The 15,171-nt window shown below is 38.5% G+C and overlaps 1 protein-coding gene across 7 annotated transcripts in view; it reads right to left on the bottom strand.

Moving 5' to 3' along the window:
- VAV2 (vav guanine nucleotide exchange factor 2) overlaps positions 1–15,171 on the bottom strand; it is a 433,076-nt gene that overhangs the window by 343,702 nt on the left and 74,203 nt on the right. For all 7 annotated transcript variants that reach the window (XM_031949439.1, XM_031949436.1, XM_031949435.1 and 4 more), the window contains exon 2: positions 801–917. In XM_031949439.1, the coding sequence (XP_031805299.1) occupies positions 801–917 (117 nt within the window). The remainder of the gene's footprint in view (positions 1–800; positions 918–15,171) is intronic.

Here is a 15,171-nt window from a genome sequence, read left to right on the forward strand (position 1 = left end):
AATGGAAGGATCAAGAAAGGCTTGTTGCAGAAGTAGGACTTGATCTGAGTCTTGAAGGAAGTCAGATTTGAGATTGGAATAAATGTCCTTCCCTTTTTTTCTTACATATCACCAGCTGTCAATAAAACCCTAAATTTCAACTCTAAGCCACCAGGATCAAATTTACAAAACCCTATCATTGCATATGCATAGCCTCATTCTAAATTATTATATTAAATGATGCTTTCTTTTAAAAAATAAATTGTTAGTGTTGTTTTGATACTACAGATACTTTACAACAAACGCATAACCACTTTACGGAGTATATCACCTGAAAAAAAATTAGACTGCCAATTAACAGGAAAGAGGGATGCAGTGCAACTTTAATAGTAAAGGGTTAACATTAACCAATGTAATTAATCAGAGTTTTGTTGTCTCTCCATGATGAATTTGTTGACATCATCACAGTCAACAAATTTTGACTGTATATATTGTTTTGGGGGCTCTTTCTTCCCTCTTTATGTCTCCATAAAAGTCTTCTTATATACTCTGATTTAAAACATCCTTTCTTATTTTCACTAGTATTTCAACAATTTGACCTCTGAATCGTTCTGTAACATAACCTAATCTACACCTGTCAAACACCTGAGGCATAGGGAAAACAAGCTGTGCTTTTGTTTTAGAGTTTCCCAAACCATGTCTTTGTTTTAGAGTTGTCCAAACTTGCTATGTTTATTCAGTTCACCTTCTGTGATTCTCTGACAGCCATCAGTTTGGCATGAGCCAGCAGAGATGTTAACCATGGATAAAACAAAGCTTACCTTCCCAAAATCTCGGACATCAAACAGGTCAAAAGGATCGAACAGCTCACTGTTCCGCAACCCAAACTTATCATGGCAGACTTTCAAGAAGGTCCGAATGTTCTTCAAACACAAAAACTAAGAGAAAAAAAAAAGAACTGAAATTTAGTTCCTACAAGTATTATTAAAATAGTATTGGATTCACAATGAATAGATACATTCTTTCAAATACTAATCCACACTGAATGAAAATAGTGTATTATTTATACATTTTCCTTCTCAAAATTAAGCTCAGTGCTATGCCACAGATGAAATTGTTCTCATTCAAAGAAAGCTTTCCACAGGTTTAATACAATAGGTTGTAACCATAAAACCACCATTAACAACAAAATTATATTGTCAGCAAGGTCACTCACATTCCTTCCAAATAAATATGTGGATATAAAATTCCTAAACTGTTTAAATATGCTGAAAAACCAACAGCCAAGACCTATCGTTCATTACAATAAAATGGAAAGGAAGTTGGTGAACCCCAATTGTAGGTAGGATCTTTGGGGAAGATCCTAGGCCATCAAAGGAAGGCTACCAGGGTGGGAGTTCTGAAGGCTATTTGCCTAGGAGAATGAGTCATGGAGAATTTTTCTTTACCCAAATTTACTCCTAAGTTGGTGGGCAAGGTAGGATGAATGGGAATAGTAGAAAAGACCAAGCATTTTATAAGAACATGAAATAAGAAGTTACCTTTAAAAAAAGATTGTGAAAAGTTCAATGGTTATACCAAATGATATTTGATTTGAGAATAAATATAATAGAAAATGTAAAGAAAAAAAATAATAGCTCACAGAGATGAGATTCAAGCAATATGGTCCATGAGAGCTCTAGGAGTTGCTTGGAGAAGGTTCTAGAAATATAGTTCCCTCTTTGCTTATTCTTCCTAGTTTTAGGAGGAACTAGGCTCTCCAAACACTCACATCAGGGACTGACTCCAAGGCACAATTCCATAGTTACATATTCATGTGGATGTAGCCTCTGTCCTCTCACTCATGTCAACTGTTCATGAAGGCCCAATATGTCTCTTTTGCTTTTTATCCCTTCCTTTAAAGCTGCAATCTAGCAACAGAGCTTCAGAGTAAAATTTTCTGGCTTAACTCTTAATTGCTGGTTTGAAGTAAATATCTGAGCTATAGAAGTGAAAGCTGTCACTACCATCCCTGAACCTTCAGTACCACAATCCATTGAAAGGAGTAAACAATAGCAAACCCACTATCACCAAGAGTGAAGAGTACTTCCTTGTTCTTGGCACAATATTTGTTTTTTATTTTATTTTATTATAATAACTTTTTACTGACAGAACCTATGTCAGGGTAATTTTTTACAACATTATCCCTTGCACTCACTTCTGTTCCAATTTTTCTCCTCTCTTCTTCCACCCCCTCCCCCAGATGGCAAGCAGTCCTATACATGTTAAATATGTCGCAGTATATCCTAGACACAATATATATGTGCAGAACCGAACAGTTCTCTTGTTGTTCAGGGAGAATTGAATTCAGAAGGTATAAATAACCCAGGAAGAAAAACAAAAATGCAAGCAGTTTACATTCATTTCCCAGTGTTCCTTCTCTGGGTGTAGCTGCTTCTGTACATCATTGATCAATTGAAACTGAGTTATATCTTCTCTTTGTTGAAGAAATCCACTTCCATCAGAATACATCCTCATACACTATCGTTGTTGAAGTGTATAATGATTTCTAGTTCTGCTCATTTCACTCAGCATCAGTTCGTGTAAGTCTCTCCAAGCCTCTCTGAAATCCTCCTGCTGGTCGTTTCTTACAGAACAATAATATTCCATAACATTCATATACCACAATTTACCCAACCATTCTCCAATTGATGGGCATCCATTCATTTTCCAGCTTCTAGCCACTATAAACAGGGCTTGGCACAATATTTAGCCCAGTGCCCGGCACACATTTAATATTTAATTTAATAAGGGTTTGTTGATTTGACTTTATATTTCCCATTCTCAGTAGTATAAGGGATAGAAATGCTCAAAATCAGAGTCTTCATGTGCTTGGGGTAGACACCCCCCTAATAACTGACCGACTGGTATGAGACTGTGTGGTTTAGCCCATTTGCCAAGATGGTTTTATCAGAGTGTGGTCACTGTGCACGCTGCAGTTTCTTTGGAACCACAGGTGAAAGTTGGATGTCAGGACTTGGCAAGCCCTGCCACCAAAGGTGTGAACGGAGAATTCAGGGAGGGCTGATACCTCTTCTAAATAGTGGAGGCAATGCTTTGTAGTGGCCAGAAACTGGAAACTGAGTGGATGCCCCTCAACTGGAAATAGATGAATAAATTGTGGTACATGAATGTTATGGAATATTATTGTTCAGTAAGAAATGACCAACAGGATGATTTCAGAAAGGCCTGGAGAGACTTACATGAACTGATGCTCAGTGAAACGAGCAGGACCAGGAGATCATTTGATCAATTCTAATGGACATGGCCATCTTCAACAATGAGATGAACCAAATCAGTTCTAATGGAGCAGGAATGAACTGAACCAGCTATGCCCAGCAAAAGAACTCTGGGAGATGACTATGAACCACTACATAGAATTCCCAATCCCTCTGTTTTTGTCCACCTGCATTTTTTATTTCCTTCACAGGTAATAGGTACACTATTTCAGAGTCCGATTCTTCTTGTGCAGCAAAATAATTGTATGTACATGTATACATATATTGTATTTCACATATACTTTAACATATTTAACATGTATTGGTCTACCTGCCATGGTGGGGGGGAGGGAGAGGGAGGAGAGGAAAAATTAGAACAAAAGGTTTGGCAATTGTCAATGCTGAAAAATTATCCATGCATATAACTTGTAAATAAAAAGCTATAATAAAATTTAAAAAAAGTTTTTGCCCACTAATAAATACATAATGGAGGTTAAAATAATGCTTATGGAATTTATTGAATATATAATCTCCCTATAAAGCTCCTTAAAGGCAGGGACCTTGTCTTATATTTGTATCCTGCAATATACACCATAGTGCCTCAGTATACAGTAGGAATATAATAAATATGTATTAAATTAATGAGTGAATTTCAGAGCGGTGGCCATGAATAAATGTAAATTTGGTAGGAATCTGAGAGGAAGGAAGAGCCATAGGAATGTGTTATATATAGCAAGGTTTTGATTCTGAATCTAGAAAACCTGTATTCAAATCCCACTTCTGAGGCTCATTATCTATGTGATCTTGGATAAGTTATAATTACTTGGACTTCAAGTTTCTTCATCTATAAAATGAGTGAATTGAACAAAGGGACCCTTCTTACATTGAATCTATGATCCTATGAGAATTCTAACTCTGGACAGAATGAGGCTCAGCTAGACTCAACTCAGCTTTAGTCAAGACACAAAAACTTTTCAGAGGCCCCAAGGAATCAATTGTCTGGATAAAGAGAGAGAAGAAACAGCTTGATAAAAAGAAAGGGAAAGATTTAGGGATAAAGAAATGATGATTACTTAAGATTGAGCAAGAGTCGGCAAAGGAAGGAAGAGGACCAAAGCACAGAGCTTTGCAATAGAAGAGGATGACCTTGAATCTGATCTACAATACAAGGAAAGCCACTATATGTCTTGAAGGATGAATATTAATCAATACAATAACATCTAACTTATCCCTCCTCCTGTTTACTTGGAAGCTCCATTGGCCTTCTGCAGAGTAATACGCCACTGCTTTGAGCCCATCCCTCGTCTCAAATTTCCACTAAGCATTTATTTTAATTCTTCCTCAACCTCCAATTTTCAGAGTTAATTATACAGGTTTTAACCATAATTACACCCAGAAAGTTCCAGGTTTCTTTTCATAGCCCGAAATGAGGGAAGCCTTTCTTTTAGTTGCCTACAAAGCATCTGTCTTGCCTTGTTCTCTCAACTCAACAAAGGTGTTTCTAACCTTAAGTTCTCGACTCACCCAGAAAGTCTTTTCCCTGAAATCCAAGCTCAACTCACCCAGATGAGTCTCTATAAAATTTCACTGAGCTCTCCAAAAGTACTCACTCCTGAAAAGTTACTTTAATGAAATAGGAGCGAGACTTGGGAGGGGGAAGGATGGGGCAGGCAGGAAAGTAAATGATGCAGCATTAGCAGCACAGCACAGTGGACAGAGTTGTAGACATAAAGCCTGAAGACTAATTAATGGTCTAACCTTACTTCTGATGCTTATTAGCCATGTGACCAAGAGCAAATTACTCAACTTCTCTGAGCCTCAGTTTCTTGAACTGTAAAATTAGTTTGTACTACATGATCCCTAAAACCCCTTTCAACCCTTAATCCCATGATTCTGAATGTGGGCCCTCACTTACACCAGGCTTCACTTTTGTGAACAAGTAGGAATGCTAAATGTCAAAACACAGAGCTGGAAGGAATGTTAGAGCACAGAGGAATGGTACCGCTCAAAATATTGCAACACAGAATGTTAGAGATGGAAGGGACATCAGCAGTTATGTCTTTCAACCTAATCATTTTGTCAATGAGAAAACTGAGGCCCCAAATGAAAAAAGTAATTTGTCCGTATTATATGGATATAAGCAGAGGAGCAGGATTTGAGACAAGGTCATTCAGTAATTCAGCAAATATTTATAACAACCTTCAGTGTGCAGAACACCGTGCAATATACATAGCAAAGAAACCAATAGGACACACTGCCTGCCCTCCAATATACTAATGCAATAACCAATAATTGAGCACTTATAAGAGCCAGGAACTATGCAAAGTATTGAAAATACAAAGAAAAGCAAAATGCAAGTTCCTCAAGGAACTTACATTCTAAAGAGGAAGGCTACAGGTGAACAATTAATAGAGTACAAGAAGATTCTTTGAGAGGAGAAGGTATTTGTTGCTAGAGGACCTAGAAAGGTCTCCTGGAGGAGATGAGACAAGAACTGAGTGTCACGGGAGAAATTAAAAGGCAGAGGTGAAGGGGGTAAGGCACCCCAAGTATGAAAAGCCACAAATGCAAAGGCTCACTGGTGGAAGATGAAGTGTCCTATTCTAGGACATATTCTTAGAATAAAAGAGGATAAAACAAAAACAATAATAGCTAGAATATAAAATGTCACATGATAAGTATGCACATATGAAAAGACAGGCCAAGTGCTTGAGGTTCAAAGAAGAGATCTAGAAAGACTTTCTGGAAGTGGTATTTGAATTGAAATTTAAAAGGTGGGTAGAAGATTAACCAATGACAAAAGTAAAGGACATTCTGGGCAAAGACACAGAAATGACCCATTACAAGATGAATGTTTCTAGAATATGGCTGGAACATAGAACACAGAGAATAAATAAATAATATGATATAAAGTTGGACAGGTAAGATGACTTTAGACAGTGGATGTAGGGCCTTAAAAGCTAAGAAAAGTCAGAAATTCATTGTTTCTCAGTTCCCAATTCTGAATTCTGGCTATACTACATCATATTTATTCTCGTTTTAAAGAGTGGGAAATCCTTCATCACAGTGGTCTACCTTATCATAGAACATTTTGGAGATAAAAGAGATTTTAGGAGATGTTTAGTTCAACCCTTATATTTTAAAGAAGAGGAAACAGAAACACAGAGAAATGAAATGACTTAAACATAATCACACTAAAATTGCTGGCAAGTAAAACAAAGGTCTTTCCCTATTCTGGTACTATTTTTTGCTACCAATGCCCTTAGCTGTAATAACAGATTTCTACAATGCCAAAAAGGAGCTAAGGCAGAATAGAGACTAAATTCAATGTCTCTTCTTCTTACTTGCTATTCCTCTTTACCACTGTGCCTGAAAAAACAGAATCATTGTGACTTGAAATCAATTCTAGATTATTTATCTAGTGCTTGGGGAAATATAAATTAATTAAATTTATGAATATTTCAAGCAACCCAACCTTTCATGGCATCATTATAGTTTAAGCCTAATTTCCTTCTTTATTCCCTACTTGCCCAACATCAAAAACTAGGTGCTATAAGAGAAAAAGGAAGGTGTATATATAGAATACATAAGCTAGCTATTCTGTTCTTGAATAATTCCTGAAAAAGAAATCTGAATTTGGAGTCAGGTAAAATGGTTTCCAATCATGGCTTTACTATTTATTAACCATATGAACTTGATGTTATCAGTTCCCTCAGTTTCCTTTAGGACCTTAATTTTCCCCACCCAAAGAATGGGAACAACAATATTTAGATCATGTACCTCAACAGGTTATGAAGCGGGTGTTTGTGAGTGGCTAAACAAACGTGAACTATTATTAGCACATCTGCTTCGATCTAGGATTTATGTTGATGAATGCATCAGTAACCATATGAATCTTCCGTTTCAATAGTGGAGCAGTTAAGAGGTGGCTGCAGTTAAGGCAGAGCTCCCTGAAGGCAACATAAATCAAAAGAGTTTCCTGACCTGCTCTTACCCTCACTTGGGACCCTGATAGGGATGCAGGCTATCCTGGCTCTTGGCTTCCACTCCAGGGTAGTTAAATAAGGTTTGACACCTCCCCAGAACAATTCCACCATTCATCCCCTCCTTCAATGACGTGGGTGTTGAGCATTCTGGGTCCTGAAAATGTCAAGCTCTTCTCTCCTGCCCATTAATCAGACACTTTAGATCGAATCAGCTTGAAATAAGATTAGTAAAGGGGCACAAACTGGATCCACAGACTCTCCCATCTATTTTCCCAATCCTGGCTGAACAAAACAGACATCTCTCTCCCTCCCTTTTCAGAGTCTTTTATCACTCGGCTTTCAGAAAGCCCTGGGGTGGATAGGATCTATGAGAGAAAGATGCCGAAGCCAAAACAATGGCATAGAAACCAGTCCACATCATCTCAAAATAAAACCACCAGCAAAGGTTTCATTTCTAGAACTAAAGTTGTTTCCATTTCAGCCCCTCCTCTCCAGAGGAAAATAGACCTGTTTAGTCTTTTCTTTGGAAAACAAATGGTAGTCATTAGCTTTCCTTAAACAGCTGCTCTCCGGTATGGACATTGCACTCTGGTGTTTCTGGGTTATATCATAGGACTGGAAAAGACCTCGAGGTCACCCAGTCCAAACCCTTCATTTTAGAAATTTGGAAACTAAAGCTCAAGGAGATTATATGGACTTCATAGAATCATAGGAGCATTGATTCAGAACTAAATAGAACTTCAGAGGTCATTGATCCTAAACCTCTCATTTTATAGATTAGGAAACCGAGGCATAGAAGAGTAAGTTGCTCAGGGTTACACAGTAAGTCTCCGAGATATAATTTGAATCCAGGTTTTCCTTATTCCAAGTCTAGCGCTCTGTCTGCTACATTATGCTGCCTCACAGAGTTTTCTAGCTCTTCCCACTGCACCATATTGGCTCATCCTCCTAAGTATAGGGACCTTAAATACCACTTTGCAAGTTTATTCTAAGACAGAGAAACTCCTGGAAATGAAGATGGCTTTGCAAAAAGTCACCACCCTGCTTGGCACCCAGGCTCCACGAAAAGATAGCTTCATGCAGGAAGCCAAAACTGCAGGAGGTAGAACTGGACAAGCTGTGGAAAGGACCCCTTCCCTCAAAGATCCCTCTTGGATCAGAGGAGCAGATCAAAGAATCACAGATCAGGGAATCTCAATCAGGAATCAGCTGGTCCAAGCTCTTCAAAGTAAAGGGGATGAAGCTGAGAATTTAAAAGGCTCTGCCATTCGGCCACACCTGCACACAAGTTGTCAGAAGCCAGATCTAAACCAGGGCTTCCAACTCTGAATATCAAGGACTCTTTCTATTCTATAAAGAATTATGTCTAAAAGACATAATTCTCAAACACTGTTCTGGGTCACAGCACAGGATGCTTTGCCAAGAGGAATCCCAGCCCACTGTACATTTATGTTGGCAACCTAAGGAAGATTCACGCAGTTTCCTGTCAATGAGAGGGATCTGTTTTGTTTGTTTTTGCTTTTGTTTTTTTGGTCCAATGCTGTGTGAGCTCAAGGTCTGCCTATAGTTTTGCCTATAAGTCCATATTGTGTATTTCATGACTATTATGCTTGTCATATACTGAGTAAGGCAGATGGCACAGTAGATAGAAGGTTGGACTTGAAGTGAGGAAGATCTGAATTTAAAAGTACCTACAGACATTTGCTATCCATGTGACTCTGGGCAAGTCATTTAACTGTTTGCCTTGGTTTCCTCATTTATAAAACAGAGATAATAATAGTATCTACTTCCTGAGGTTGTTGTCAGGGCTGTAATTGTAAATTACTTAGCATAGTGACCATTCTATAAATGTTACCTATCATCATTATTATTAACATTTTTATATTAAATTTATATCTACAATAACGTAACCTCAAAATTTTTGCAGCATACCTAGCAAAACTTACAATCGCCTTACCCAGCAAACACTCATCAAGCTAATGTGCCATGGTGTATTCCTTTGAGAACGACTGCTCTAAAATCAGAAAATCATGAAGTATGTTGAGGTGACCAAATATAGCAATAATGTTTATAGTCTGGCTTTGGTACATAAAATAGATGCTTTTTTTGAATGGAAGACAAGGCCCAAGGAGTGGGAAAAGGGAGAGGAAATCAGGTTGCTACCAGACAGAGTCAAGTTTTCTTTGGGACTGGAGCTCTGCTCATTCCAGGAGCACCACTCCAGGACACCAGAGATGATGAACTGCCTCATAAGAGACCACACTTCTATAAGGCTTTTAAGGTTTATAAAGTGCTTTCCTTATAGTAACCCTGGGATGGGAGAGTCACCATTCATATAACACTTCAGCACTTTACATAAATTAGGCAGAAAGAGGAAGTATTATAATAGCAGATAGAGTGTTGGGCTTGGAATAGGAAAACCCAAAGTTTAAAATCCCCTATTATTATATTTACTAGCAGCAAGACATGAGTAAATCTCTAAAAAGGCTATAAGGCTCAGTTTCTGCATCTATAGAATGGGAATAAGCATTTTTGCCATTGGCTTCATAGGGGTTTTGTGAAACTCAGATAAGTATATGAAGCATCATACGAGGTGTCACATAAGCATATATACACATACATATACTATATATATATATATATATACACACATTATATATACATATATAACACATATACACATAATAATAGATAGCCATTATGTAATGTACATCTCTTAATGTATTGTGCACATCTGATTATGTTTTTATGGTACTTATGCATTATGTCTATATAAATGTATACATACATCCATATACAGTGTTTATTTATCTGTGAATATGCTATAGCTCTCTAATAGACTATATAAAGTCTTTAAGGGAAAAGACTACCTCTCCTTTGCACATGTATCCCCAAGCACAGTCCTCAAACATTGTAGATAGTCAATAAGTGCTTGTTGATTGACTGGTATCTATGAGGAAAACAAAACTCATATTAAATAACTAAAAAGAACAAAAAACAATTTGTATGACACTTTAGGGTTGACAAAGCACTTTATAAATATTACTTCAGTTTGTCCTCACAACTGCCCTGAAAGTTATGTTATTATTATCTCTACAGGTGAGGAAACTGAGGCAGGAAGTGTCTGAGGCTGGATTTAAACCTGAAACCAGATCCCAAACTGTAACCATTGCACCACCTCCTCAAGCAGTGAGATAGTCTGATCAGATTGTGTGCCATGGCCAAAAGGAACAGAAAGAAACCTTATGACTAAGGAATTCCTAACTGAGGAATCACCAGCTGAATCCCAAGACCTGCCTTTGCATTCTTTTTCTAGTTCACTAAAGATTAGGGATATCTTAGATATGTGATTTCAATTAAAAGAGGTAATTCCTAGTGACTCCAGTGTCATACAGGCAATACAGGCAAGACTGAACTTGAACCCTGTTCTTTCTGACTCTGAGGCCATCTCTATCCACCAAATCAAGGTTGTCCCTCAAGATTATTATACTAAAAAGTGTCTGGGACTTGTTCAATCTAGTTTTGTTTTGTTTTTTTTTTAAAGGACGTCAAATTCCTTTTGTTTATTGCTAACTCCAAAACAGCTTAAGGCTCAATGTTCAATCAATTAATCAGTCAACACATGTTTACTAGACTTCAACCACTGTGGCAGACACTGAGGTGATCAATACGTGAGTGAGATAGTCCCTCCCCTGAAAGAGCTTAAGTTAACTTCCACTGGGCACGACTTGGGTGGGAATATAAAGTACAGCCGTTGATCAGCTCTTGGATGGAATGTCTGCTATTCACATCAACTGCTGCATGTTCCAAATCAAATCAAAGGGTAGCTATGTCCTAGGGTGATATATATCCTGGCTATATCCTTTGTTGAAATCAATAAATTCCATTCTCTGTGAACATGACTTATCTCTCTCTCCCCTAACTCTTAATTTAACCAATTTAACCAAACTACTACATGCAGATCATGTCCTTGGCAGGATTCAAACATAGGACTCTTCATTTGAACACCTTTTTTACTCTAACCAGTCTCTAACCCTAATAGACATGCACCCTAATTTCAAGGCAGTCACTGTCTAAAGAGAAAGGTCAATCACATGTGAAATAAGCAACTCTGAGCCATAAGCAATGGGTCCAAATGTGTGATATGAAAATAAAGTTCAGAAGGAAAGAGCCCAGGAGAGGCTCAGTACAGTTGATAGCTCACTAAAAAGAAGAGTGTGGATACCTTTTCGGGCCTCTTGTTAACCAACCGATAAAACACAAAATATGAAAGGTCTGCCGTTCAGTCAGGGAGCAGAGGGATGCAAAAATGTCCCAGTGACAGTGTGAGAGTAGACCTTTTACAGGTGTAGCCTGAAGCATATCAGCACACAGTACAACTACCGTGTACAGGGAAAGGTAAAAGTGACTTTCCTATGGTCACATCATTTATAAATGACAAGTATAGAATTGAGCCCAAGTCCCTTACTCTTTCCACTTTAGCAGAATTCCCTCTTAAACAGATGAACCAGAAAACCCAGCAGGAATATAAGATAAAAAGGAGTGTTTCAGGCTAGAAAGGGAAAGGCCAGACTAGGAACGTGGAAAAAAAAGAGGAAGAGAGAGAGAGAATAAATATGAGAAGGGAATGGATGAGTTCTGTTGGGGATGTAGGCTTAATGCCAATGGATGCCCCTAGCCCACTGCAGCTTCACTGGCACAAAGCCCAAGCAGCTCAGAGATTTGAGGCTGCATTCAGCAAACAACTGGATGCATCTGGCAAGCCTCCTTAACCTCAATCAATCCCAAACCAATGAGAGGCCCTGTTAAACATAAAAAAGAGGGAGAGAGAAACTAGATGGGGAGGGAAGGAGGGAGGGAAACTGACAAGAGTGTCTGGTGAAACAAAAAAGAATTGTATCCAAGATTTCCCAAGGAAGAGAGACGGGGAAGCCAGGCCAAGAAAAGGAGTGTTTCATTTCTTTAAACTACAGACCAGAGGCAAGGAACTTAACTACTTGACTTTGTTTATTGATGATCACTTTCTATGCCTGTTTTAAAAAAACCCATTCTCTTTCCCTGAAAAGTCTAGTTTCCATCCTAATATCTAGCGAACTGAAATCACAGGAACAGAGTTCAAATCTCAGCTCTGCCATTTGCTTCCTGTGTGACCTCCTATAAACCACTTAGCTTATCTGGGCCTTATCTGCAGAATGCCCTCTCAGGTCCTTTATAGATCTAAATCTATGATCCTACAACCTAATTAAAGGAATGCCCATAAATTTAGGAATGGATAAATAAAATGGGGTACAGGAATGTATGCAACACTAACAGCAACACTGAAAAATCACTTACAAAGCTATAAAAAATAAATTATCTAATATCCATCCATGATTATAAAGATAAAACAATACTGGAAACAGGAAGGGGACAGACTGGGAAAGGCTTACACAAAGTCAAAAACCCACAAAAAACAACAAAAGGCCAAACACAAGATTCTCTTTTTGCTCCTGGAGGTGATAAGGATCCACTAGAGTTTATTGAATGAAAGAGGGGGAAGAGGGTAGACTTGCACTTTAGGAAGACCATTTTGATAACTGAGGGACTGGGAAGAAACCTGAAGCTGGGAGAACCACCAGGAGGTTACTGTACTAGTCCAAGGCTGAAGTGACAAGATCCTTCACCAAGGTGGTGGCTGTTATGAGCAAAGAGAGACACACATGAGAGATGTTGTGAAGGTAAAAAATGATCAGATTTGTCAACTTATCGATTATGTGGGGTGAGACCAAGAAAGGAGTCAAGGATGACACTTTAATATCAAGTCTATGTGATTGGGAGAATGGGAGTATTCACAACAATAACAGTGATAAAGAAGGGAGGATATGGAAGAAAAGATGAATTGTTTTGGACACATTAAATTTGAGGTGGCTATTGAGACGTTCCAATATCTAACAGATAATAAGAGATGTGAGAATGGAGGTCATGAGAAAAGTTAGGGTGAGATAAATAGATTAAAGAATCTGTAGAGATGATAATTGAGCTGATAATTGAATCCATAGAAGCTAATGAAATCATCAAAATAAATCCTATGGGAAACCTAGTAAATAAAGTGACCTAAATGAACATCAGGACAGTTAGGTGGTGAAGTAGAAAGAGTGACAAGCCAAGCACAAAGTCAGGGAGACCTGATTGAGCTGTGTCACAAAGCGTGGGACAGAATAGAAATGACTGAACCACAACGAATCCAGCAAAGGGATGGAAGAATGTCAGGCAGGTAGGAGGAGAACCAGGGAAAGAAGAATCATGAAAACCTAAGAAGATAGTATCCAAAAAAGAGTGACTGACAATATCAAAATGTGAAGAAGATGAGGCTTGAGAAAAGGATATCAAAACTGGCAATTATGAGGTCACTAGCAACTTTCAAGAGAGCAATTTCAGCTATTGCTCCAAAAGGGGGCTGAGGACAAGAAAACTTGGAGGAGATGACTAGTCTATGTTCAGGGGAATCCCAAATGCCTTACTGTTAAGCATTTGCATTATTTATAGTGAAGACTGTGGGGAAGAGAGGGGAAATTGAGAACACAGAAATGGATTTCCCCTCTGGTTCTTTATCACTACCTATCTCACACACATAAGTTATACAATACATGGATCAACTCCCTTAACAGATAAGAAAAGAATACCAATTTCCTCTCAGGAATAAGTACCTGCACTGAAATTAGTTATGTGCCTGAGACAGTCACTGGAAACAACCAGAGGTTCAATCAATCAAAAAATATTTACCTAGGTGGCTTAGTGGATATAGTACTGGACATGGAGTCAGGAAGCCTCATCTTCATGAATTCAAATCAAGTTTCAGACACTGATTAGCTGTAAGACCTTAACCCTGTTTGCCTCAGTTTCTTCAACTGTAAAAAGAGCTAGAAAAGTAAATTGCAAACCACGTCAGTGTCTTTGTCAAGAAAACCCCAAAACTGGATCAGAATCGGAAAGGACTCAGACAACTGAAATAAAAAACAAAAATGCCAGACTTTGTACTAAGCTCTGTGGGTATGTAGGGACAACTGAAACTTCCATTCTGTTAGAAAAGATAACATATATACATAAAAACACATACAAAATAATAGTATGTGAAATAAACAGGATAATTTGGGTGGGGGGAAGACACTAGCACCTGAGCAGATCAGGAAAAGTCTCACTTCAAGTGGTATTTGAGTTGACTACAAAGATACTAGAGATTTTAAAAGGGGGTGTAGAGGGAGTGTATTCCAGGCAGGGAAAGGCTCTGGGGAGCATGGAAAAAGGAGACAGAGGATTATAAATGGTACTGCCAAGATGGCCAATATGGTCTTTACATGTGAAAAGACTGAAGAGCTAAGTCAGAATCAGGTTGTAAAGGGCTTTAAATGCCAAAACATCAGAGTTTGCATTCAGTTTCAGAGTCAACATTAAGCAAGTCACTAAAAGTACCCTAAGTCTTAGTTTCTTATCTGTGAAATCAGGTGGTTAGACTCAATGGTCTCTGGTGGCCCCTCTAACTCTAGAGCTACAATCCTAACTAGGGAGCTCCTGGAGTTTATAGAGCAAGAAAGAGACCTGGTGAGACCCACACTTTAGCAGCTGTAAGGAAGATGGTAAAGGAAGAGCCTGGAGTCAAGGAGATCAATTAGAAGGCTAGTTCAAGGAAGTGTTGATGAAGGTCTAAACTAACATAGTGGCTGTGGAAGGGGAGAGAACAGAAGAAATCTCAGTGCTATGAAGGTGACATAAAGGAGTTTATTTAGTGGACAGAGTTGGCCTGAGCATCAGGAAAATGAGTTCAAGTGCTGGCCCTAATAATCAGTTGCTATATAACTCTTAAACTCTTAATGTTCCCAGGGGTCCTCAAACTACGACCCGCGTGCCAGATGCGGCAGCTGAGGACGTTTATCCCCCTCACCCAGGGCTATGAAGTTTCTTTATTTAAAGGC

Source organism: Sarcophilus harrisii, chromosome 2 (genome assembly GCF_902635505.1).
Source record: "Sarcophilus harrisii chromosome 2, mSarHar1.11, whole genome shotgun sequence".
Taxonomy (NCBI): Eukaryota; Metazoa; Chordata; class Mammalia; order Dasyuromorphia; family Dasyuridae; genus Sarcophilus; species Sarcophilus harrisii.